This window comes from Drosophila nasuta, chromosome 2R, assembly GCF_023558535.2.
Source record: "Drosophila nasuta strain 15112-1781.00 chromosome 2R, ASM2355853v1, whole genome shotgun sequence".
Classification (NCBI taxonomy): domain Eukaryota; kingdom Metazoa; phylum Arthropoda; class Insecta; order Diptera; family Drosophilidae; genus Drosophila; species Drosophila nasuta.
In genome coordinates this window covers 8,353,392-8,381,042 of record NC_083456.1, presented here as the reverse complement: position 1 = coordinate 8,381,042, position 27,651 = coordinate 8,353,392, and the positions used below count along the sequence as shown (strand labels likewise).

The following is a 27,651-nucleotide window of genomic DNA, read 5'->3' as shown; positions in this document are numbered from 1 at the left end:
GGTTGTCGACAAGCAACAATTTATAATGAATATTTGAATTTCGACCTCCTTCTCCTCCTCTCTTCTCCCATAACTCTTTCACTCCTTGTCTTTCGTCGCCTGCAACAAAAGTGCAGCCTGCGAAGAGGGAATTGCATTGAAAATAAACAGCGAGAGAAATGTTGATAAACAAAACACAAAGCCTCAGAAAAAAAATGGGCAGAAGGTGAAAGTACAACATAAACACAAAGTGCAAATGCAGCGCCCTCACCCACACACACACACACAGAGTCACACTTACTGGAGGTGCGAAATAAATGCGTAAACAATATTTTTCTTCTAGGCAACTGCAGCCACATGCTGCGCAACATTTCACATGCGGCAACATGTTGCGAAGCGCAGAGAGAGAGCGAGAGCGCGTGAGAGCGCAGCGTCGGTTACTCAGAGAGCGAGAGCACAACTTGCGTTCATTTTCGAATTTCGAATTTCGAATTGAGGCTGCCGGTTGTCGTTTGCTGTTGTAATTTTACATGCTGCACAAAACGGAAGAAGAAAAACAGCAAAACTCAACACAAAAAAATAAAGCATGTTGGGGGGAGTGAACGTGGAGTGGGGCCAAAGCGCACTACGAGCGAGACATTGACCTTGATCAACATCATATTGTGATGGGATGCTGCACACTGTTGTTGCTGTTGCTGTTGCTGTTGCATATTCGTCATAGGTTTTGTGATGAGAGCTTCACTCTGTTATGATTCTGAATTTGTATTTTTGATGTGGGGGAATTTTTTGTGTTTTTAATCCAACGAGGGATTTGTTTGGCATTGAGCTCAGAGAACAAACAGCTGGGCATTTAAATGAAAATATGTCTGTGCTGTTTACCCAATTGTCTATTTCATATGTACATATGTAAATATCATAAACTTGTGAAATTCGATGCTTCAAAAGGTCTGCTAAAAGTGCTTAGTGTTTAATTACTAAAACTGGCGACAAGTTGTCAATTTTGAGAAACAGCTTTTAATGCGTAATTCGATATTTAACAACAATAAACAAATAATCATGCACTAAAATTTACGCTAAAAAAAAGTTAAAAATTAAAGCAACGGCAGCAGAACAGCAACAAACATTCAGCGAACAGCGTTCAAATTCAACTGTGTGTTGTTCAGCTTAGAACTGCAATGTGCCGAAAAGAGAGAGCGCACACAGAGAGCGCAATTGAGAGAGCGCGTAGGAGGCGTTCATTGGCGAAATGAACGAAATGTTGCCAAGCAAAGCAAAGCAGAGGCAAAGCGAGCAAGTCTGAACATGCATGTGCATGTGTATGCGTATACATGTATGTGCGTGTTCGGCTAGCAATGGAAGACGCGCAACATTCGCTGCCATCGTCAGCTTCAACGGCGTCGGCGACGCCGTTGCTGCTATTGCGTCTCTCATTTTGAAATTCAGTTTCAGTTTTTGACTCGCAGTCGCCGCAAACGGACGTGTGCGTCTCGCGTATAATTTTCACAAATTTCCGAATGAACGAATACGAAACTTTTTTCCCCGCAAACGCATAAAAGACTGACGTGAAAAATGTTCAATACTGTGTAAAAGAAAATCTTACCGAAAATTTGTCGCAACTAATGTGCAAAAAGCATAAATACAAATAGTGATTACAACAACAAATAAGAGAAGAGTGTGCTAAACTTGTGTTCAATAACCAAACAAAATAATTGAAAAATTGGTGTCGAAAAAGCAAAAAGCAAAATGAAATAAGCATAATTATACATTATAATTGGATTTGGCTTAATTAAAAACGGCAGCACGCAAAAAGTGTCAAAGCAAATTACAACAAAACAACAAAAAGGACAGTGACAACAACAGTCAAGTCCTTTTTAATTTGGGAGTTATAAAACAGCGGGTAAGTCATCAGCATCGTCAACTGGAATACAACAAAAGCAAAAAAAAAACCAAGAAAAACTGCTGGCAGTCTTAAGAAAAGAGAACTCAATAAAACTCTTCGAGTGCAGGGATCTTGAACTTTGTTTTTGCATTTGCCGTGTGACAAAAGCATGGAGAGGTGTGTGTGAGTGTGAGAGGGACGGTAAGTGCAAGTTTTGGGCAAAGCTGCTGCTGCCTACGAGTGTCAAACGGATTAAGCACATCTCAAAAACTCAAAGAAAAAAAAAAGCAGCGGGCATCAAACGCTGTGTGGGCGAGTGAAAACAAACCTCTGCAATCGCTCTTCCTCTTTCTAACTCCCTCTCTTTGAGTGGGTAGAGCAAAGCTTATCAGCTGCTTTAAGTTGCTGCGAGCTGCAGATTATCGCTTAAGCAAGACACCAACTTCACTCTCACTCGCGCCTTCTCTCTCCCCTGCTCCTGCTTCCGTTACAGTTACAGTTAAAAGATGAGCCAATTTTTGTTGTTGTTTGTGTAATGCAAATGGAATGCAACAGCAAATCAAAGAATCGCAAGCAATATTTGAGTGATTTTTTAGTGTAGTGCATTTAAAGAGTGAAAATAAATTGGAAATCATAATAAATACTGCTTATTGAATTAATCTATAGGGAATTTAGGAATTTCTAGGAATTAATATTATACAAAAAAGGTTAGAGGTATTATAATGTTATTCAATAATTCTTTGATTTCATAAGAAACTTTGAATATTATTCCATAAGAATTTTTAGTGAATTCTAGGAAATAATATTTGACAAAAAGATAAAAACAAAATGGATTGTAAAGTTATAAAGAAGTGCAGTGTTTTCTTAACTGTTTATTTGCCGTTAAGTCAGCAAACAAATAATTTTTCTAGAGAGAGAGAATAAGAAGCCTTTGCTTTGATTCTTGCAACATCAAAAGTGCCGCCAAAGAGCTTTAATTATAACCAAATAGAGAAAAAGTGTAGAAAAATGCAGATGGAGTCAAACTACACTTATGACATCTTCACACACACACACACACCTTTGTTTGTATAGTCAAACGAGCGAGTGCGAAAGAGATAGAGGAGGGAGAGAGAGAGAAGGGGAGCTGTCGATGCTTTATGTCGAGTGTCAACATTTTTTTGTTTTAAGTAAATTTGTTTAAATTATTAGCAAAGCAGCGACAAGCGCAACAAGTGTGAGTGCGAGGGGCAAAAAGACAAGCTTGCCACATTTGGCGGCAAGTTCATTATGTGTGTGCTTGTGTCTGTGTTATTCTTTGCTCGCGCTCTTTGCGTGTTTATTTTCGTTTGCACGCCTTAATCCTTTGGTAAATAAGCCAATGTCTTCATAACTCATAAATTTGCGGCAAACAAAATTTATGCTTCGGCGACAAGTGGGCACAAGATACTCCGCGCCGTCAACCGTCGAATAAATGAGCTGTTAAGCGAGGCAGTCCACAGATGTGCAGATAAATAATAATAACTCAATCTCAAACTCCGACTCCAACTATGCGGCCTACGCGAAAAACTTGCAGCTTGTATTAAATGTATCTTGTATCTTTGGGATACACATGCGAGTGAGTGAAAAAGAGATTTAAAGTGAGTCTGCTTACCTGTCGCCACATCGAAATTGAAATTGAATTTTAATTGTCCACACGATCCCAATGGAAACATGACTGCTACACATGTTGACCCTTCTCCCTCCACTTTTCCACTCCTTCCATCTCTGTTTTTGTTGGAAAAAAGGCTCACAGGATTTCCGTTTGCTGTTTGTTTTCAAATTTATTTCGTTAGCCGCCTGTCCACTTAATTAGTATGCGAATCGCGTGCTTTATATAAATTTTATAAACGAAGTTAAGACATAAATTGTAGTTTGGGAAAATAAAGAGAGAAGAGTTGAAATGACTTTATTAAATTCAAAGTCGCGTGGGAATTTATTGAATTTCAACACATTCAAAGTAGTTGTTGAAGTTCAAGGTTTGGGAATTATGACTCAAAGGTTCCAATATGCTAAGCTTCTTTTTAGCAAAGCACACAACAAAAAAAAAAAAATACAAAATAAAACACTCGCTAAGCACCTTATGCAAATAGTCAACACAATATTTACAAAAGAAGCATAAAAAACATAAACAGTATAGAGCAGGAAACGAAACAAAAACGCACGCGAAAATTTGTAACAAAAAAAAACGTAGGGGAACGAAGAGAGAGAAAAGAAGAAAAATGGAAGCATAAGGAATAAAAAGTAAAAAATCTGAAAACAAAATATTTGTTATACGCTTGTAATTTTCTCGCACGAGGAGCGAAAGCCGTGAAAAAAGGCAGGCACTCTCCATCTCTCTCTTTCTCTCTCCTTCTGAAGGGGGGGATGAGTAGGTAAATGCCGGCGAAAAGTAGAAGGAGAATAAGAAGCCGAATCAAAAGCAGCATCACAATGAGAATGCGAAGCAAACGAAACGAAACTTTATCGCAGCCGTCGCAGGACATGCTTACTGTTAGTTTCCAAGCACGCTTCTTCTCTCACTCTCACACTCGCACTCACTCTCTGTCTCGTCTTGCTTTTGCTCTTAATGCTGAGTGACATTGATGTGACATGCCCGTCATCTTCTGCCTCTGCTTTTGCACTCCCATTCCATCCCATCCCCCATTCTTCATCCTCTGTGTTGTCGTCGTTGTCGTCATCTCTGGACAAACAAGAACAGCAACAACAACAACGACAAGAACAACGGTGCTTTGCTTTATTTAAAAGTTTTGCGTAATGTGGCCGCAGGGGGGCGTGACAATGTTAGTAGCCCAAACACCTCGCCCGACTGGACAACAACAACAACGAGAGCGGCAAATAATAAATGATATGTAAACTAAGGCAAAGTTCTCTCCTTCTCTCCCTCTTTCTTCAACTTCTTCGCCTTATTTTCGTCATACTCATTTCTCTTGCCTTTTTTTTTATTCGCATATTTTAGTCTAGATTTTTTGGTAATTTGTTGCATGCTCTGAGGCGTTGTTTATCCAGCGGAGAAAACGAGCTTTAAAGCTGCCTTTAAAGTGCAGGCTTAGGCTTAGGAAAGCTTGATTAATCTACTCAATGGTAAAAGTCAGCGTGAAATTGTGCAAGATTGAATGTTTCTTGAATTTTAACTAGTTTTGTTAATATTCTTGAAACTCTTCTTAGTTGTTGGAAGTTTAATTAATCAGTTTGTATAGAAAAATGCAGCGTGAAACTAGAATTTAGTTAAAGTTTGAGTATTTATTTTCTATTAATTTTGTTTTCTTTCACATCAGTTCTTTAATCAATTCCTCTACTCAAATTCAGCATGAAATTGTACTCTTAAAGTTGAAATATTTTCTTTAATATTAACTAATTTAATGTATTTATACTTCGTATAAAATGTTGCAGGATTCCATCTGTCGAATATAAAATATTTCTCTAATTTCAACTAGTTTAATTCTGTAACTACTTCAACCTATTCTTATTCGTGTCATCTTTCGATGACCCGAATTGAATTCCCCAAACAATTTGCAATCTATTCTACTTCGAGAGAATGAGAATAAGAATGTTATCCCGCAGAGCCCATAACACTTATCGTTGTCGAATAGCCGAATACTAACTACATCTAATGTCTCAATTCTCCATTCTCAATGTCGACTACCTGAACTGACAGCGGTCTAGACTCGAGACTCTAGACAGTAGACTGCAGTCTCTAGTTATTTTTTTTTTTGGTACCGCACCCATATCAGTTACAGCCCAAAACGAATTAAAATTACACACATAGAAAGAGACAGAGACTGAGACAGAATGAGAGAGAAGCAGAGGAGGGAGCGACATGTCGATCCTAGGGAAAGAACATTTATCATTGCAGCTAATAAATGTGTTTCTGTTACCTGCTTTTTTTGGTTTCTGGTTCTCGTTTCTGACCCCGACGTGGTTTGGCTTTCGATTGAGTCATTTAAATGCGTGGCAAAAAAAAACAAAAAACACAAATACCTAAAAGGAAAATAAGAAAACCCAATACAACCCTGAGGCATTGTCCAGCTAATTTTGAAATTATGTTCCCTTTTTGCCCAATATCAAATTGTATCTACTATAAATGTTAGATGGAGTAACAATTCAATTCAATTGTAGACAGCTGTTGTTCCCTTCGCTCCCTTCTTTATTTGGCAATTGTGAGTTGGAAGTAGTGAAAGTATCTCAAGTGCAAAGTCAGGCGATAAATCAGTTTTAAAGAAAGAAAGCCTAGTTCAATTGGATAGGGTTAAGCAGACTTTCTTTAATTGGCCTGAAGTGTTTGTGTCTCTCTATAAAAAGGATTTCTTTCCATCATCGTTGAGTGCTTCTCTCTCTTGAGCTTGAGTAGTGTCGAACGCAGCTGCTGCTCTTGGAGTCTTGAATCTCACAACTTTAAGCCAATTATCTAATTGCTTTCATTTCGCTTTGATTCGTTCTTATCACAATGCCCAGGCTACTGCTAATTGCTGGAGTCACCTCAGCAGGACCTCCAACTCCTGTGATTCTCCTTCCCTCTTTCATTCTGCGTACTTTGATTTCCATTTGCGCTTCCTTGGCGCGTCCATAACATTTCCGCTTTACGCTTGGTCGGACATTTCCCAGGAGACGTTGACTGCGTCCCAGACTTAATCTCGAAACAAATCGATTTCGTTGTCTCGTCTGTCTTCTGTGTCTTCTCTTCTCTTTGCTCTTCTTTTCTTTGGGCTGTCGTTTCCTTTTCCATTTCGTTTGCAACTTGCAAGTTTTTCAACACGATTTATTTCATTATTTTGGACCTTTGGGGGACTTGAGGTTTGAGGCTTTTAATGGGCCGCTTCAAAGCTAATCAGCAAACGGTTTCAGTTTCAGTTTTCAGACAATTCAATCGATTTTCGACCAAACAAAATAACTTTAAGTTTCGCTTCCTGAGTTATGCATCCTCAGTTTCAGTTTTGTTGCAACTTCATGTTGCATTAGTGTTTTTTTACTCTGTTAGTTTCTTTCTTTTTTGTTGTTATTTATTAGTTTGACTTCGTTTCAATTCCAGCGCATTCAATTCAATTCAATTTTCTTTACAACATTTCATCTTTGACATGTTTTGTGTGTGTCGTTCGGTCTTTTTGTCTCTCTGTCTCTCTGTCCGCTGTCATTGTATTTTTCGAGTCTCAGTCTTTTTACTTCTGCCCCATACACAGCAACATTGTGTGTCAGACTCGCCTCGTCGTCTTCGTTTTTAATATCTTTTAATCTCCAATGTCAACAGCGGCTTACATTTGATTGCAAGACAACAACCACAGCAACAACAACAGCAACCGATTGTAGTTTTCAAGATCTTATCAGTTCAGTTGCTTCGACCTGCCTCCATCTTCCTCTCTCTCTCGTTCAATCTCCTTCGCTCTTCACTCAGTGCCACACTCTCTGACAACTGTCAGCTCTCAGTGCAGCTAATTAAATGGCCCAACTGGCAACATATGTTGCCTCCTTGGCTTTCCTCTCTCTTGCCTCTCGTCTCTCACTCTCTCTCTCTGAATTTTCCCCCAGGCTGTCAAGTCAAGCTGGCAGACAGAGCTTAAGCCGCCTCGTAATCCAGATAGACCGTTGGCATTGTTGCGCTGATGGAACCAATTTGGAAGCGATTGTCACTGGCGGCCAGTTATCGATAATAGGCAGTTGAGGCAATCGATAAGCGGTGAAAGGTAGTTTGAGTTGAGATGCTGATAGCTGGAAGCATTTCAAGATGCTTAACGATAATAGTTATCCAAAGTAGCGCAACAATAAACCAAATTCTAAGATGCTTGTTTATCGATAATAATTATCGACAGTCTAGAAAAGAAATTATCGATAATTACAGCAATATAAGATTGACCGCAAATAACTTTATTATCAATTTCGAATTGAGCTTATCGATAGTACGTCATCAGTTATCGATAGTAACAACTGCACCCCAAACCACTTTAATCAATTTCTCAATTATTTTGTCAGCATATGTGTGAAGAATAACAACAGAACCGCAGTCGAAAGGATAATAATAATCATAAAAAATAGAAAAACAGAGAAAGGGAAAACCTTTAAAGGGGGTTGAGCGCTGGCTTAAAACAATTGCCAATGACTGGACAGATTTAGGAATACAAAAAAAAAAACAGGAAAATGTATATTTAGCAGAAAGGGATGAGGCAGGACACACGCACAATAATAACAACAACAACAAAAGAGAACTGAGCGGTGGTAAAAAGCCAAAGCAAATAAAAATAAATATGGAAAAAATAGAAACGCATTAAACAAAATCAATAAAAATTAACATGAAGCGTTAAAAAAAACTGGGACGGGGTTGCTTTCCACACACAGCGGGGAGCGAGGGGTTGAGATGATCATAGATTCTGAATTGTTTTTAGGGGTGTGAATAAGCTGTGCGATCCGAGGCTAAAAGTTTTCGCATGTGCCAAAGGAAGTGTGGCCAGGATCAAGCTAGTTACGTGCCTCGCTTTACGGTTGCCAGCTAATGATGGAGAACAGAGAGAGAAAAGAATGTAAAAGATGCCGCCAGCTGTTGTCCGAGGAGACAAACCTCCGCATTTCGTAGTCCCTCAACTAACCAGAGAATTTTCCTTTGTTTGCTTTTTCCTTACAGCGCCGCCGCCGTTGACGGCTGTCCAGCGAGATGACAGCGATCAGGAAACGCATTTGACACGCAGCCCAAACGATCTCACACACAAACTCACACACATGAACACACACACACATACATAAGACACAGAACCAAAACGAGGGAAAAACCAAATTTGGAAAAACAACCAAAAACGTAAACGAATCAAAGAAAACGTGCAACAAATGTGGAAAATGTTGGATACAATGATGGATGCGGATCTCTTCATGTTCGAGTGCGATGAATGCGCCGGCATGCCACTTGCAGCACCACCACAGTTCCTCATCCCGCCACCCCCGAGACCTCCCGCCCTTGCCGAGTACACGGTGGTGCCGCAGGATTGCAACGAGGAGCAATTGGCACAGCAGCAATGGGACAGCGACGTCTGCCAAGCGATGCCGGTAAGTGCAAAAACTTATGCAACCTAATGAGTAAGGGTTGCAACCCTGTCTAATGAGCTGCTGCCGCTGCCACAGCTGTTGGCATTTTCCTTGCTAGCAAGCTAACAAGCTGCTGCAAGTGGAAATTGTTGAAAGTGCGCGAGGTGTCAAAAATTGATGTTGCCTTATTGAATTATTGCCTCATTTCATTATGCATACAACAATAATAATAATGCGACCCTTTTGGGGGATGAGACCTTAGGCGGGTTAACCCAGTGGGCGTGGCAAAAGTTGAGTGTTTGACACTTCAACTTGATTGCGTATTGTGCACCGAAAGTCTGCCGCAATTTATCAGCGCAATAAATCCGGCTGTCCGTCTGACCGCGAGTAAACACTTGAAATACTCGCAAACTATTAAAGCGAGTCGGATAAAATTTCACATATAGTTGGTGATATGCATTACCTTTGTTTAAAGTTGAAATTTATTATTTAACTTTTTTTTAAAATTGTATTTCATTAAAATTGTAATATTTGATTGAAATTGGTTAAGTTTTGTATTAAAATTATGTTTTATTCTTAAAGAGTCTTGACTTTTGCTTTAGCTTTAAGGCCTTTGAAAAAAAGTCTACACAGTCATTCAACCACAAGGCAACACTTTAAGGCCATTTTTGGCTCCTTGAAGTCCTCAGTTCGACTCGTCTCGAGTCTCGACTGTTGCCAGAGCAACAGCTGTTACTCTTCTTTGGGGGGGCAACAACAAGAATAAAATGTATAATAAAAAACGTCATCATTATGAGGCTGGCCAACACCCTCGACAGACTGTCCAGGCAACAACAAATTACAATAACAATGAAAAGTTAAGCGTTCGACGCACAACCAACAACAACAAAAACGAAAAAAAGGACAACCCAAGTTGAGTCGAGTAGTTGGCAAGCATAGAATGAAAAGCCAGAAGGGCTCAACAAGCTGGGTTGGGGGTTGATTCCTCGATTCCTCGATTCCCTGGCAACATATGGCCTCGAATTCGTGTGGCAAACCTTAAAGAAAAACTGTTACAAATTATTTGTTGGGAAAACTAAAGAACTCAACTCAAGAACTGTGTAACCCGGCACTCGTTCTAATCTCTCGCTCTCGCCTGTTTGTTTAGGCAATGAGGAGGAAACACAAAACACAGAAAACACAACAAGATCAAATTCCACATCAACACTTTGTCAGTGAGTTGCATTGATAACCATATATGAGACTCACGTGCCTCGCTCTATCTTTAATTTTTTTTGCTCTTCTTTCTTTTCTTTTTTTTTGGGGAGAGCGCCAAGACTCGAGTGTTTTCCACTTAATTCTCGACATTTATGTAACAGAAAATGGAAATTTCAATAAATAGAAAATGTTGTTGAGCTTTTTGTGTGTGGTCCCCACAGATAACGATAGATCTTTCAGTGTGTGGGCACTTCAATATGTCATTCATTCCCTCTCTATCCTACTCTCTAATTCCATCTCTTTTTCTGGTGGAATTATGCTGACAAATCAAATGTGCTGGCATGTCTTAAATTGCCAGTTTCCCACGTTCGTAGTTATCGTCTATCGTTTATCGTATATCGAAATGCAATTTCATGCTTCCACTAACTGCCATTGAGGTAAATTCGTTGAAATCTGTGCGAAGCAGCTTAAATTCAATTGCCATCAGCATCAATTTAATGGATTAGCACCAAAAAAAAAAAGGAAGAGAAATGCCAAACTCAAGTCTATGTGTGTCGTTGAGAGGGGAGTTGTGGGGGGAATTTCACTTTGTGTGCGTGTGTGAAATTCTCTCATCAAATTGATAAGTTTAACGGGAATTGTGCCAATTTGGCAGAGCGACATGTGTGAGAGAGAACGCAACATATACATGTGTAGAAGGAAAAGAGATGGCAAGAGCAGCAAACGTAATTGTCAAATGCGGAAATAAACAGAAACTAAATGACTGCAGGATATCCTGTAAAATCGATTTGCTTTCTAAATATAATTCTTCAGAATTCTGAACTGTAATTTTTATGAGTTGTTTAACAGAATTCTTGAGATTTTAAGAATGTAAATAATAAATAACTTATTTCCTAATTTTACATCTGAAAGTTGTTACAGGAAAAGTTATAAAGCTAAGTTAAATTATCTTAAATGAAAAATAATAAATAAAGTATAAATTTGAATAATATTTAGAATTAGCAGACTTAAATTTTATTGAAAGTTACAGAAATTTAAAATTTTAAATGAAATAACAATGATTAAGAATTTTTTTTAAGGAAATTTATTCACTAAATATAATTATGAACACTTTCAGTTAGTCTAGCATACCTCATCAAATCATTAAAACGTACAGGGTATTTAGAAATCTTTAAAGTCAAACGGAAGTGGCAGCATCACGCAAAGGATTCGTGGAGCGACATGTTTCTCGCATTGAGGGGGGGCGAAAAAAAAAGCGAAGACGACGCGTCAAACATGCGAAATTAAATTTGGAGCGCGTCGTTCTCAGCAGCAGCAAAAGAAGTAAAAGAAGAAGAAGAGGGAGGCAGTAGAGGGGGCGTGGCAGCCAAAATAATCCTTTCTTATTATTTTTCTGCTTTTTTTGCTTTGCGCGAAAATATTTCAAGTCGCTGCGAGAAATCGCTTTAAATAAGCAGAGAGTTAGCAAAGTGTACAAGACGAGGAAAAGCGCAAGGAAAAGCGAAGACGAAAGGGGAGGAGAAGGAGAAGGGTAAATGTCTTGACATTGATATCAAATGTCGTGCGAAAGCTTTCCCGAATGCTCGCAAATCGCATTGTCTAAGGAATGTTGCATAGTTTCGCAGTCTGCTTTTTGGGCGCAAACACAACGACAACGACGATGATGATGATGAAGATGAAGGAGAAGAGGAATCAGAAAAAGAAGAAGAAGAAGAAGGTTGTTGTTTACAGTTGACACAGAGCAGACACAGCTGCAGACAGCTGAGGAAAATGGAATGAAAAATCGTCTGGAAATTTGCTGTGACAATAACAAAATTGAATTTACATGCAGCACATCGAAATTTTCAGTTGAACTCGCATTAAATAGCTAGAAAAGATAGATGAGAATAACTCGCTCGCTCTCTCCTGAGAGGAGAACTTTGGAAACTTCCTTTAAGAGAAACTCGCAAATAAGTGTGAAGTTGACACTACAAAATTTTTCTTTCGTTTTCAAACGCATTTCACGTAACGTAAAACTGCCTAAAAAGTGCGAAGAAAAGAAAAAGAAGAAGAAGAACGAATCCAATTGAAGGCATCTCAATCACAAGTTGTTTCCAAACAATTGCACTGTCAAGTGGTTACAAAACTGCATCAAGTTGCCAACATAAACACTGGCAAAAAGGGTGGAAGAATAGAGGAAGAAAAGAAAGAGGCAAGCGGAAGTACAGTCGATATGCACGTGCTGTGAAATCGAAGTTGGTTTAGTGTTGAAAAAGGCGTTACACACACATGTAGAGAGAACTTTTCGCCTTGTTATCAGTGAAGAACTCAGAACTCAGCTGCTGTCCTTGTTGTTGTTGCTCTTGTTGCAAGTGCTGCAAGTGGCACGTGCTTTGTTGCAAGACAAAGAGATCGAGTTGGCAAAGTTTTCTCAAATGAAAATGTTGCAAGTTGCCACAAGCAGGTGCAACATTTTGACTCGTGTTGTGGATTTTCGCTGTTGCCTCGTTGTGGAAATTGGGTCACATTTCATTTAATGGCCTACTCGGAAATATTTTCTGCCCTTGAGCCACGAATTTTTCATGATTACAAAGTTTTCGTTTCTGGCTTTTTTTTGTGGCATTTGGCAACACTGCCCTTGTTAATCTCCATTTTGTTGGGCTCTAAACTTTATGCCATAATTTCTTATTCACTCGCAAAATTCCCATTTGCCTTTTCTCCTAATGTCTTGTGGCTTAATTATTTTATCGCACAAGTTGGCAGCACCATTTTAATGCAGTATGGTCGCTCTGTGTTTGCTTTTAACTGTTTACTGTTTGCCTTCGCCTCTTGTTTGCCTTTACATAAATCGTTCAAATTGTTATCGTTATCTGCATTTAATTTATGATTCCAGCTACCTAGTTGCAAGTTGACTTCGATGGAAAACCTTCAATCATTTTCCTACTGCATACTACTGGAAAACACGCTTATCTGTGCAAACAAAGCGCACTCGCATTTGATAACAACTCTTTGTCGACCCCATAGTTCGTTCTCGTTGACTTTTTATCGACGGCCCTCCGGTTAATCCCCAGTTGCAGCTGAAGGCTGTCGCAATTCCCATTCTCCGAAACGGCAGCCACTCATTTGTTTGCCCAGAAAACGCACCGAAATGAGCATTACAAATAGGTAACATGCCCCCCTTCATATAGATTTATCGATTATCGTCGCTGCCTGCGGCGGAAAGAAAGAAAACCGAAACCGAAAACCGAAAACGAGACAAAAGTAATTGTTTTCTTTGGTGTAGGTGAGTTGCAGTCGAGCATAGACGAATTGAGAGCAGCTTTGAGTAGCTTATCGAAAGCACAGCTTCCCCTTGCCACATGACACTGCCACAAAGTGGCAGCCACAGCTCATTAATCAATTTGATTACGCGACGCAATGAGAGCTTTGCGAGTTTTTCTTTCTTTCTTTAACTTTTGACTCTCCCTCCAACACTTGTGTGTTCATTCCTCCTTCCATTGCTCTCATAATTGTTTAATTTATTGTTATTTATTTGTTTGCCACAGTTTCATGCGGCGATTTGTTCGTAAATTGTTTTCAAAACAATTTTCTCGAAACACTGAAAAGTCTTGAAAATTATATGATAAGCGAGCGACAGTTGAGTGGAGGGGAGGGGGAGTTGCCCCTTTGCTCAATAGTTTAAACAATTTCGCCATGAGGCAACAACCGGCTGCTGTCAATATTTTTATAGCTTATCTCGCTTTTGGATGAATTGGGAGCGGGACTATGTTTTCTTTCCCCTCCTCCTCCTCCGCCACCTCGCCCAATCGATGCCTTTTGTTTGTTTACACTCATTCAAAATGATTAATTTATAGAGGGAGAGGAAGGGGGGGGATGCTTCCGCATTGAATGAAAACTGTGCCATCGCAACACTGAGCAAATAAATCAACGAAAATACGTAAAACTATTTGTTAATAAATTAGTGTATGCACAAAATGCATTTCAAACTAAAGTGTGGCCTACATAATTCCAGCGTGTGGACACACTGCCTGTCTTCTCTCTTCTCTCACACACACAGTTGTGTGTACACACTGGCACAACACAGGCGAAATTATTTGCACAGCTGTCAAAGCTTGACCTCGATTTCATTTCGAGCGCAGCTTTTGTCTCTCTCGTCGCTTCGTTTCGCTCTCAGCAAAATATTTTTCAATGTTTTCTGACTGATTTATGATGCGTATCTGATTGTCTTTCTCTGGCTGAGTGTGTGTGTGTGTGTGTGTGTGTTTGTGTTTATCTGTATTTGTGTTGGCGCAATGACAGGTGCAACTTTTGCATTTTTACTTTTGTTGTTGACAAAGATCAACAACGCAAAATCAACCGTAAAACAATAATAACAAAATTTATTTACATATTGCATCTCAGTGACATTTCTAGTTTTTAGTTATAGTTGTTTTATATCGGAATCTTATATAAAATTGTAATTAAATGACAGTTGTCGAAGACCTTTTTTTTAGCTTATTTAATACATATTCTATATACGCATAACTGACCTTAATTTCTCTGATTGTTAAAAGACATTTCATCTCCAAGTAATCTCAGAAATGTTGCCCAAAAGAAAAGAAACAAAAAGCAAGCAAAGAAAAAAATAAAAATAACGGTTAACAGCCGCGTGCGCTTTTGTTTGCATTTCGTTAGGCATATTTGCCGAAATTGTTTTTTACTTGTTTTGTTTGTTTGTTGGTTGGTGGAATGCAAAATGGCTTTGTGTTTGAGTTGCTTCGTGATTTGCATCGTCTTGAACTTTTTACTTTTGCTTTTACTTTTACTTTTCACTCACTCACTTTAAATGCTAAGTAAGCTCAACTCACTCACTCACTCCCTCTCTCTCTCGCTCTTTCTTACAGATTCTGGATGCCAGCCTTTACAGCAGCCAATCACTGGCCACCTCAGCGATGATTGCGGTTTTCTCTTTGCTGCTGGTGCTCATCGTGCTCATCTCTTCACTGTTTGTCTGGAAGTAAGTAATTTACATAGGTGCGAGCAGTGCACACTCTGCTTAAGCTCGATCTCTCAATTACTCTTAGACCACACACACACACTTCACTCTGTTGGTCTTGTCTTGCGGTTGCAACATGTTGCATGCTGCAGTCTTTACTTTCTGATTTAGTGCTTTAATTATGTGCGAGTCGGCTTTACCATGATAATCATAATAAAGTTCGCTGATAATTTTGCACACAAATTCATAAACCGTAAAAGTGTTGGGTCATCCAAAAATTTGGCGCCATATGAAAAATGCATGCTATGCGCCAAATGCGAAAACGTATAAACATTATAAACTATGCATGGCCACACACTCACACACACATGCAATTGTAAAAACCCATTTGCTAAAGTCACAAAAACAAACAAGTAAACAAACAACAACAAGAGCAAATGCAACGGCGACCAAACGAAAATTAATGTAGTCTACTTTCAAGCGCTGACCTACATGAGTGAATCTATGTGTGTGTGTTAGTGTGTTGGTGTGTGCACTCTTAAAACCAAAACTAAATTAAATTGAAATTTTAAATACACACAGCAAAAAAACGTGAGAAATGACCCTTCCCCTGCCCTAAAACCGAAAGCAAACACAGTTACATCAACTTTTTGGCAGCACAAAAAAATAAAACAATTTACTATCCCCACTGCAAAAACACAGAAAAATGCAAAAAAGAAATACCAGAGAAATAACACACACACACAAAAAAAGAGAACTCTCTCAGATTGCAAACCAAATGAAATCTGCAGCAGAAATAACCGCAGCAAAAGCAAACGATGGGTTTCAGAGGGGGGTGGGGAAAGGGGCAGCGAAAGGAGAAAAGAAAGGAAACAAAACCAAGCCAAACACAAACAGCATGTGAGTGTGTGAGCAATGAAAGAATTTTGCACGCACGGCATTAAAGTGAGAGAGGGAGACAGCGCGCAAGCAGTTGAGCGGGTAAACGGGTGAGCGGGTAAACGGGTGAGCGGGTAAACGGGTGAGCGGGTAAACGGGCAGCCTTCCAGTTCTCGCCTTGTAAGCTTTAAAAAAAGTTCCACTACTCTTCGTAGTAGTGGTAGCCCATTTATCCGTCTCTCTTAGTTTAAGTGTGAATGTGTGTGTGTTTATTCATTTTAATGGGTTAACCAAATTTTGAAGCTGCGTTTTTCTGCTCTCTTTGCACATGAATTAAAAACTAAACATTTATTTGACTTTATGAATTTGCTTACGAGCAAAGTAAAGTAAATTAAATTTCCCATATTACATACACACATACACACATGTCAGAGCTCTTAAAGCTTCGACTGTAAGTCTTGTTCTTCTTTCTATTCTCATTAACATCAACAAGTGTGCGAAAGAGAAGGCAACGCATCGATTTTGCTGTAATATTCATGGCACTGCTGCTATCAAAAGAGAGGGAGAGAGAAGGGGCATATCTGAGCAGTTGCTACAAGCGATTTTCATACATATTCATTAAAGTTTACTGACCGCACGAACGCACAGTTGGGGGGCGTGGCAGGGCAACATAGAAACCACACACATACACACACACAGAGATATCCTTGTTGTTGGTTTTGTTGTTGTTGCTGCTGTTGTGCTTCATCATTTCTGAGGTTATGGCCATGACCAAAGCACACACACAAAAAGGCACGACGAGCATCTTTATTACACACGTAGAGTGAGAGAGAGCGAGATAGCTGCTGCTTTAAGTGTTGCCCCAAAAACTTGCCCCATTTGCTATCTGCATGTGCGTGTTTCTCTCTATGTGTGTGTGTGTGTGTGTGTGTGTTTGTGAATGACTATGAATGTCCAGCGCAAAAAAAAGGAAGTAGCAAAAAAAAGAAAAAAGAGCAACGCACAAGTTGAGGCCGACGCCATTTTTGTGGCATTTATGATGTGGCACATTATTTTGCCTTTATGGGCCTCGAAAGCAGCCAACAAATAAATATGAATATGAATGTGAATATGAATCTGTGTGTTATCGTGTTGCGTGTGTTGCACAGCAAAACCTATAAATAAAATACAAACTAATTTTATTTATATTTGTTTTGCTGTTTTCTTCTTTTATGCTCTTCAAATAAAATAATCATAATGTCAACACATTAAATAGAATATCTTCAATCTGTTAAATCAACAATTTAAATGACTTGCGAAATTCCCTCATCGGATTCAGTTTCATGAGCATAAATTGCATTTATTATGAGTCATAATTACCTTAATTATTTTAATAAACCACCAGAGTGTTGCAACCCTTTTATGTTGCATATTTTTTGCAAATGTTTGCACATGCAACTTTATTAATTGCATAAAATTGGCGAGCTATGCAACATGTGGCAGTCGTGGCATGTCGATGAAGTGCCATGTCATGTAAAATTGTTAACATTGTCGCCAGTTAATAATATTTAAATAAATATGCTCAAATTATGCAAATAATTGCAATGCGATAAATGTTGCCTTCTCTCTCTATATATTTCACTTTTACGTAATACCGTCTCTTTCCTTTATTTTTTTGTTGCCCGTACATTAAAGTTAAGCATCTCCTTAACTCAACTCGACTCGACACGAGCTTCTGCATATTTAATAGGCAGAGCCCCTGGCAACCCTGGCAACCACAAAAGTTATGTGCGTGTGTTGTTAATGCTCACTGCTAAATAAATAAAATCAATTTCACCTGCTTGCAATTTCATTTGCCACGCAGATGACAACGACATCCAAAAGGGGCGCCCTGAAGTATGCAATAACAATCACAATTTCTTCTCCAACCCTGATTGTTCTTGTTGCCCTGGCAATTTTTAATCAAGACCCAAATTACGAGGAAAGTTTGTCTCTGAGTTTAGTTTGCATTACAAATTAATTTGAAATTGAGAATGATTTCGTGTTTGTATTGTGTGCAACACACAGATTAATTGCAACAAATCCACAAACATGTCTTTGGCTTACCTTTAACATTTCCCTTTAACCTCCTTCCTCGCCTCATTTCCATATCAAACAAGGAAGAAAAGGAAAACTCTTTGGGAATAGGCTTCGACTTGGCTGCGCCTTTGTAGTTCAATTTTCGCACTACATTGAGTTTTTTACGTGCCTGCGACGTGCAACCCCCCAAAGCGTATGCGCTGCCACATGCCACACGCCGCATGCCCCTTTGTCGAGTTCGAGTTCATAAATAAAAGATTCGCTTGCATACGTGAAGAGCGAGGCGAGAGCACTCTAGAATTTGACTTGGATCGGATTGTTGCCTCAGCTACTCTTGCTTTCATTCTCTTTTTTGTTTTTTATTGTAAATTGCTTATGCCACAAGGCAACCCTTGCTCACTTCGTGTTGCCCCAAAGGTATAGCGTCTCCTTCCTGCCTCTTTGAACATACAAATACTTCACTTTGCCGAGTTTCTTGAGTTTGGCAAATTGTACGACACTCCAGGGACGCAGCGTCCATTCCAATAGCTGGCCATAATGCTTAGAAATCAAACAAGGCGCTTAAGGGGTTAAAACACACACACATACACACACTCATACCCACACATAGATACATTAAATCTGCACGCGCTGCTTTCGTTTTTACGCCTCGTAAGTGAAATGAAATGAAATAAGTTAAAGTGGAGGAGTGGAAGATTCTTTTGCTTCTCTGCCTTCTCTTTCGCTGTGCTCGTTGTCTTGCTGTGGCATGCCACATTATTTAATTTACTTTTAAGAATATTTTACAACGCTGCCTGACAGTCGACTTAGCCAAGTAAACAGACACTCAGCCAGCTGACTCACCGACTCTTAACCTCAGCACATAGACACACACACACAGAGCAGCAGACAGCAGAAAGCAGAGACTGAGACTGTGTTGTCATAATGCCTTCACTAAGCAAGCGTAAACTTGACTTTGGACTCCATTTGACAGTAGCTGTCGCAGACGTTTCCTTGCTTCCTCTTCGCCTGCTATTCGTAAAGGTTTTAGCGGGGGAGAATTTAAGTTGCTTGTACTTATGGCGCTTTATCTATCATTCATATTCTCCTTGACTCACTTTATTTTGTCATTTTGCTGTGTGCGACATTCGTAAACGTTTGCGCAATGAATTTCCTCTTCACCTGCTATTCGTAAACTTTTCAGTTAGTTAGCAATTATAACGATTTATATTTGCTTTGATTTTTCTTTTATGCCTCTCTCCATTTTTTCATTATTTTGCTTTGTGCTTCTTTCGCAAACGTTTGCACAGCGCATACAATCGTCGCTTTCGTTTCGAAATGAACCCGAAAGTAGGCTAGCATATTTAATATGTGTTCCTGTGCCTTGCCTCATTCTCGCAATCAGGCGAAGCTTGACATTGCATGCGAGTTGAGTTTTTACGAGCGACTTCCGTTTGACATCGCAGCCTGTTTACCTACAAGACATTTACAAGGCTGACAGCTTTCCCCTCCCTCTACTTTGGGGCATGCTACGTGTGGCGTGGCGTCAATTTAATTTCACATTTTTCATTATGCTTATGCTAAGGGAAGTCGGCGCTGACTGAGACTGACTGAGACTGAGAGTTTTTGCCATATGGCAGTCTTCAAGTGCTTCTACAAGGCATCTTTAGGCCAAAGTTGTTGTCGTTGTCGTTGCCGTTGTCTTTTGCCATGGGCAACACTTAATTATGTTCATTATTTTCATGGCACGCGGTTACCTCCAACTCCAGCTCCAGCTCCAGCTCCAGCTCGAGCTTCATCGAGCTGTTGTCATTTTGACATCCTTCCTTGACTCCTTCGCCTCTTGGTTGCCTTCGCCTTTGCTGCTTATTTAAATTGAATTTTATGTGGCGCACTTTTGTGTTGCTTTCACTTTTTATTTATACTCAGCATTCTTTATTAATCAAGTGGAGCTGGGGATATATATTCTGTGCACTGTTTACCTGTTTGGCCAGCTTGGCATTTATCATGGCTAGCCACGCCCATTTTGCAGCCATTACAAATCGATTTATCTTCCGCCGGCATCCTCAGCTGACCGAAAACTTATGGCTCTATTAAGCTGGCCTCGTTGCTCGAACAACGTCATGAATGTCATCCACATTCACGTTCACAATGTCGTCGATGTCGTCTTCTCCTTTTGCTCCTTTGGCTTAAGTCTGCCTTTAAGCTGCTTGCCCAATTAAAGTCCTTCTCTCTTTCTCTCTCTCTCCCTCTCGGTCTTATTTATGAGTCACATTAAGCACAGCTTTAAGCTACTTTACGCATTTCGCTCTTCTCTTTCTCTCTCTATTTGAAGCTGCTTGATGAGTAAAACAAATTTTAAGTTTAAATTTACTTAATTTAAGTTTATGCTTAAATTAGTTGCAATCTTTTTATATTAGTAGCTTTTTAATGAGCTTTAAGCTACTTTATTGGTTAAGAAGCTTTTTACATACTTTTAAGTTTCTTAAAGTTATAAGTTCTTACTCAGCTTTAACACACATCTTTGAAGTTAAAATGTACTTGGAATAGAGCTTTAATGAGCTTTAAGTGGATAAACTAATTAATACGAGCTTTAAGTGCTTTCCCATCTTTAACATTTATTAACTTTATCTCCCCTTTTCTCTTTCTGTTGCAGAAACAAGCGAAAGGTGCAAAATCTGCTGCCCTGCAAGACGCCAACGCGTGGCGCCCTCAATGGGGCAATGCCACTGGGCGGCAATGGAACACATGGTCCACATCATGCCATGTACGAGGATCCTGATGCACATTTGGGTCACCATCGACCGCTGGTAATGCGGCATCATCAATATCAGCACCATCATCAGCTGCAGCATCCGCATCATCATCATCATCACCATCATTACCAGCAGCATCCACATGCCGAGGTTAGTACACAATCTTCTCTTTCTCTCGCTCTAGTCATCCATCTCTCTCACTCTTTTCGTTGTCGTGTCCTGCTTATTGTTTGTCAATCTGTTTAATTGTCGTGCAGGAAGTTTTTGCGAGTTGTTGGCTGTCGAGTCCTGTTTGCGTGTAATGCGAGAGCTTGAGGCAACATTTCGACAATTGCTGTCAAAACATTGCACTGTCATTGTCAACTTGTCAGACACATACACACACACACATACGCACGCACACACACGCTCACTCACTCAATTGAATTGTCAAAAACTGTGTGTAAAATGAGACCGCATTTCCTTAGTGCCTTCGCTTTTTTATCCTTTTTATTCATTGATGTGCTATTGCTTTATTCTGAATGGACTATACCCACACTCCCTTATCCTTGTCCTTGTGCATGTGATATCCTTCCTTTGCTCCTTCGCTCGCTTTGCGGGCTCAATTCGTGCGTCTTTTGTGCCATTTTTACGACTCTGACGCCTTTGGGGAATCGGGACGTGTTTGTCTTCCTACCGCTTCTTTGCAATGTCTTTTTATTCGCCTTTTTCATATTTCTTGATGCCGCTTTATGGTCCATTTTCCTTCCTCCCTGGCTCTCGCTCTCTAGCCTTTCGCTTACGCTGAAGTGCGTGATTATTTTATTGTCTGATAAACAGCTCCTTTAGGCCATGGCTAAGACTGCAAATCCTTGACTCAAATCTGCTTAATGTCGCACACACTTTCCAATTATTGCATATTCCTCCGGCTGCTGTCTTTTCCTCTCTATTCCTCTTTGTCTAACGCTAATTGCTGGGCATCCATTCAAATGGCATTTAGGCGCTCGATTGGTTTCTTTCGTCCCTTAATGCCTTTGCTTTATTATTTTTTCTCAATTTTTCCTATTCCTTCTTTTTCTCAGAGTATTCGAACTGAATATTTCTCTCTCTTCGTTTTATTTCTGCGTCGAGGCATAATAATTCCTTGTTTCTTTTTATAGAATATCCTTTGCGACAACATCAACTAACTTTTCTTCTCTCTTTTCTTTACTCTTACAGCTGCTGCAGGGCAAGAGCATACATTATCCTAGTGGCTATCCGATGACACGGTCGCCGCCTTTCCTCGTCAGCTCCTCGCCCGGTCCTGATCCCTATCGCTCCAACGACAATGTCTACGAGGAGCTGGGCCCAGGACGCGTCGACTCCGATGGTGAGTCGGAGCCACCGCTGCATTCCGATGACGATTTCGCCGAGGACGAGCTATCGCTGCCGGGCGAGTGCAGTTTCCACAAGGAAGCGAACACGGCGCAACAGGCAACAGCTGCCACTGCTAGTGGAACACCTTACCATGAGCGAGCAGCTAGTAGCAATGGGGCAGCCACAACAGCGAGTGCGGCAACAGCTGCTGCACAGTTGCCAACACAGGAGCGACACAGTGTACTCAGCTCAGGGTCCTCGACGGGTCAGGATGCGTCCACAGCGAGTGCCTCGACTGCAAGCAATCAGAACAACAACAATAACAACTCTAATGAGGTGGCAACTGGCACTAATCCCAGCCAGATGCGACGCACTCCACGCAATCGCCAGCAACAACGCCAGGAGGAGCTCAACAACAGCAACTCGACGGCGGAGATTGCGGATCTGGCGCCGCTCTACGACAATCGCAGCAACATGATGTCCCTCGGCTATCTGGCGCGTTCCACGGCGCCGCAGTTCTACAACACGCTGGAGCACGAGGTGGAGCGTCGTAATCGCATCAACGCACAGCTGAGTCAAGCGCCCGTTGCGCCCCTCTCCACAATCTATCGGGAGCGCATTCGCTATCCCAGCGTGCAGCAATATCCCCCGAATAGTGCCCAAGGTCTGATGGCAGCCACGATGCGAGCGCGCACCCAACCCCGTCTGGTGGATCGTCGTCTGGCAGCGCATCAGCATCAACACCATCGCATCCATGCGGCACCGCTGACTGCGGAGCCAGCCTATGGCTATGCGGAACCGATGTACAATGCCAACTATTACTACGACAGTGCTGGCGGTTCAGCGCGTCCCTATGCATCCACGCTTCTACCCACAGCAACCTCCGACTACCGACATCCTTATGGCGACTCGAGCTTCGGTTCCGATTCCGGGTATAGTCATCATACGCCTGCTAGTTCGATTGGGCGACAGGATTACGATCTGACGGAACAGCAACTCCCTAAGCCAAGCAAGCTGAGCGCAGCTTTAAGCTTTGGCTGGTCAAGAGGGGGTAGAAAAGCTCCGGCTGCAAGTGCAGCAGCGAATGCCTCGAGCAGCGAGGCAACCAGTCCCAACAACAACAGCAGCGCCTGCTCCACGGTCACCTCGCAGCTGGACAACAACAATGTGCAGCCAGCGTAGATCGACTTTGACTTGATCATGTAAATAGCAAAGAGCCTTCCGCTCTGGGTTCTCATCAACTGTGTACAGCTCTAGTTGCAGCTTAAGCCTTTAAGCTCCACCCCTATATCGATAGTTAGTGTAGTAATGTATAAGTGTAGTACAACTCTCAACTGCTGCGTGTACATCGTGAAAGCAATAGTTCTAGCACATATGTTATGTATATTATGTATTCCTAAGGCTAGAATTAGCAATTTGCCCTCCTTTTGTATCCTATATAGGGTTGCCATAAGTTTTTCGCTTTATACATACATTCTTTAAAGTGAAAAGTCAGCGTAATTTAAGCTTTTAGTACTACAGTATAAATAGTGTAACTCCTAGAAAGCAAAGAACTTATAGCGCCTAAGTGTTTTTCCAATGTGATTGCCAAATTCTACAATATAACTCTTAATATAATACGAAGCGAAAACAAACTCTAATTTATAATGTAACTTATAACGAAACTTTTATCCTATCTGTAAATGATGCATTGAATTGACGATTTTTAACTTCTGTTTGTTATTTTAGTTTTTAAGTCAGAAACAAAAAAAAAAAAAAACAAACAAAAAAATATACCAAACCATTAAAAAATTCTATAAACATCAAATTGACTTTATTTTTCATTTATTTTGCATTTAGTTTGCATTTAAATAATTTTTAGAACATTTTAATTTGATTTCCACATTTTTGTTTGAGTAATTAGAGCAGTCGAAGTCGACACAGCGTAAAAACTCAACGAAACTTTTACGCTAGCCACCTAAAAATGTGTTGCATACTTTTAAGCGCAGCATATAATGTGAACAGCCACAGCGCTTGTGACAAAATGTGTAGCATACTTTTAGGGTTGCAATTTAATTTAATTAGTTTTGAATTTATACATTTAGTTTTTCGCTTTTTTCAGCCAAGATAATGCATTTAACGTAGCCTTTGCGCCATGAAAGGTTCTCAAAAGACTGTTTACATATTAAAAATAAAACTGTATTTTACTTATTGTCATAACAATAATAAACTGTATAATAATCGACTATGATTAACAAACGCAGAAATAATTAGTTGATAATGCTTGTAAACTATGTGAAACTAAACACCCATTAGGTATATCGAGTGAACCTTTTTAGAATCCCGTTGAACAAATTAAAGGGGTCGCAGCCCCTTTAAACGAAACACTTGCTAGGTTGTATCAGAAATGTAAATAGCATGCGAATAGAGAACTCGAACCTCCCCCAACAATACCCTGTAAACATGTTAGAACTTCCATTTAGACTAGGAGAGACATTAAGGAGCGAGCTGTATGTTAAATCTTCATATATGAGCACAATGCAATGTATCCTATAATTAGTAGTATTAGCAACGTATTATAAACTAGACCTTGAGCCCCCGAAAAGAAAAAGAAAAAACAAATAATTGCTGTACATAGAGTACGACTATAATCAATAATCGGTAAGCATTAAGCGTCGTTACATCTAGCATAGCATGATCATCAACAGCCAGATTCAACTAATCCATAAAATATGCTTTAGAATGGAGTTCACGTTGTTGTGATTTTTGGATATACCCTTAAATGTAGTAGTCGTACATACCCGATACCCGATACCCATTAACCCGTTACAGAATCGAACTTGAGATATTTGAAAATTATGCCGAAGCACAATCATTGAACGAGTGACAAAATAAAATAATGCCAGACAACCCTAAACATAATCTATGCATAACCTAATTGATTAAGGAAGAACAACTATCTACATAGTATTTCAGTTATCAAATATCATTTATTTATAATTTCAGCTTAGACTATCCCCAATTTGTTAAGATTCTCATTTCGAATATTACATATCAATTTTTGGGAGGCATTTATGTACGTGTTACTTATATAGCACACCTGGTTTCCGATACTATCAATATCAGTACAAAAGTTTTAATCTTTAAAGTTTAAACTATCTATCATTATCATAACTGAGAACTCAAGAACTCAAGAACTCAAGAAGTCTTTGTAAATAGTATGACAAGTCAATAATAACTCGTAACGGAAAATTTCTGTAGTTCTTCCACTAAGCTCTAATGTTAATCGAACAAACTTTTGTTTTTGAAATCTGTTAAATTGTAAATAAATTGTTTTAGTTAGTCTTAATTTGTTCTAATGATTTCGATATATGTGAACTTTGATAGCATATCAGCAATTGGGTCTATCTATAATATATTTGAATATATATATACATATATGAGATCTATCGAATACCGAAACTAATGAAACTATAAGAAACGAAGAAAACACACTAAGGAGGCTCTATTCTATCTGTCTTTTATGAAAACAACAAAAAGAAATTGAAACCCAAATAAAAAAGAACGCAAACGATTTAATCGAATTTATAATGTTAAACGCCAGTTAATCATACATTAATATCAATTACATTAAATGATTAGCACTTATGCCAAATAGTTAGTTTATCAATTTTTTGTAATTAACAATTAGTTCTTCTCTCTTTAAGCAGATATGGATAATAATTAAAATCAAATTATGAATATAAAAAAGCAACGTCAATCTCATTAATTTATAAAGTTGGGGAAGGGAGTGGGGGGAGGAAACGTGTCAGTCTCAGGTGAGCATGAAAAAGAGACGCCGCACATGTTAAATTTACTGCAGATTTACGCCTGTTGCTTGTCTCCTCTTACACGCACACTTAAACCTCGCTCTTAAGACGTTGGCGTTAAACATGTGCGCGCGTGTGGGCGCCCTTATGTGTTTGTGTTAGAGAGAGAGAGAGGAGTACGTGCATATGCTGGCTGAGAATGGCGAAGAGCCATGAAGGGTGTGTGAGTGTGAGTGCGTTCATGTTAGCGCTTCTGCATGCAGTTAATGTGCTTATTTTAAAATTTAAATTGGCTTGCGCAATGCGCACTTCAGCAGGCAGAGGCCACAAAAGTAAAACACAGAAAACGAGAGGAAGAATGTGAGGGAGAGCGAGGGAGGACATCACAAGAGTAAGAGCGAAAGACGTTGCTCTGTGCGTATGCATGCGTGTGTGTGTGTGAGAGTGTGTGCTAGTTTCACTTTAATAGAAAGTTTGCATTGCGCTCCTTGTTGCGTCTTTCGTTTTGTGTTTTTTTACTTGCTGAGAGTGTAATTAACAGTTACTTGCAGTAAGAGAAATGTTTGCATTAAGATAAACAACTTAATTATTTTACACATGTGTGTTTGTGTGTGAGTGTGAGTGTGTGTGTGAAAGCGGCTTCGCACTTTACTGCGGTTGCAGTGGCTCAAAAGCTCGACAGCCTTGAGCACAAGATATGCATTTGAGAAAGTTACTAGCAACTTAATGAAAGCATCAAAGCTTGTTGAGTAATTAAATACATACATACCTCGTTGGGGGCGCTCTGCTTGTGTGTGTGTGTGTGTTTGTGTGAAGATTTATATGGAGTGTGCCAATTAGAGGGAAGCTTTCAATTTCCCTATTAAGAAAGGCAATTACGACTTTGGAGCTGCGCACAATTTTTATGCCACACAATTCCACTCACTTAGTTTTTTGAACCCACACTGTTGGCTCTGATTTGGAATCCACATTGTGTACACTGAAGTAGAACACAAAATGTACACAGTGATTTTGAATCCACTTTCGATACACTCGATCCACAAGCACCAAAAGCTAATGATCTGCGCAAATAATTATACTACAAAGTACACCGCCATATTTCTCTCTATCTATCTCTATGTCTTTCTGTACACACTCGACTTGCAAATATATAAAAATTATTGCACACGTACATATCTTGTTAAATAAACTAATCAGCTTTTATTGCGACGCTGACGCTGACGTCGACAGCGACAACGACACAGAACCGGCGCAAACCGCTCTCAATCACGTTGCGTCCGAAAACTGACCTCAGACAACAACAATAATACGCGACACGAAGTCAAGCTTTGCCAATGCCCATCCATTGTTGTTGTTCTTGTGAATTCTATTTATAGACGCGATGTTTGACAATTGCTTTTGCGCACATATTCGCCTACGCGTACGCTTAATTGCTCTTCGAAAATAGTGGGATTGTTACAGTTGTTCGCGATTTGTTTAAGGAGAACTTTAAGCTGCATTCTTAAGCTTTCGCTTTGCTCTTTAACAAGAAGAAAATCCGCATATGTAGGAGATGACGTCGTTAACTTATCAGTAAATTGAGTGCAAAAGTATCTAATAAAATTTTTTGAGTTTGTTGTAATTGTTATCGCCAAAGGTCTTTGCTATGGACACAATAAGTTTTATCGTTGATGGATTCATATTGTTGTCATAGGCTCTAAGTGAATCTTGACAAATTTCCAATTTATGGCCAAAACAACGTCGAACTTATCTTATCGATGGGGAGTTCTAGGAATACGTTTATTAAAGGGTATTCTTCGAGTGAGATTTCCTAGAACAAGGTTC

At 39.8% G+C, this 27,651-nt stretch overlaps 1 protein-coding gene across 1 annotated transcript; it reads left to right on the top strand.

Annotated features, from left to right (window-relative positions):
* The first annotated feature begins 1,443 nt into the window (after window positions 1-1,443).
* Window positions 1,444-25,726, top strand: LOC132786331 (V-type proton ATPase subunit C). Its single transcript, XM_060792836.1, has 5 exons — window positions 1,444-1,876; window positions 8,487-8,902; window positions 14,941-15,053; window positions 20,605-20,854; window positions 21,902-25,726. Exons 2-5 carry the CDS (start codon window positions 8,687-8,689, stop codon window positions 23,219-23,221), a joined length of 1,899 nt encoding a protein of 632 aa, XP_060648819.1. The 5' UTR covers window positions 1,444-1,876; window positions 8,487-8,686; the 3' UTR covers window positions 23,222-25,726.
* The last annotated feature ends 1,925 nt before the right edge of the window (window positions 25,727-27,651 follow it).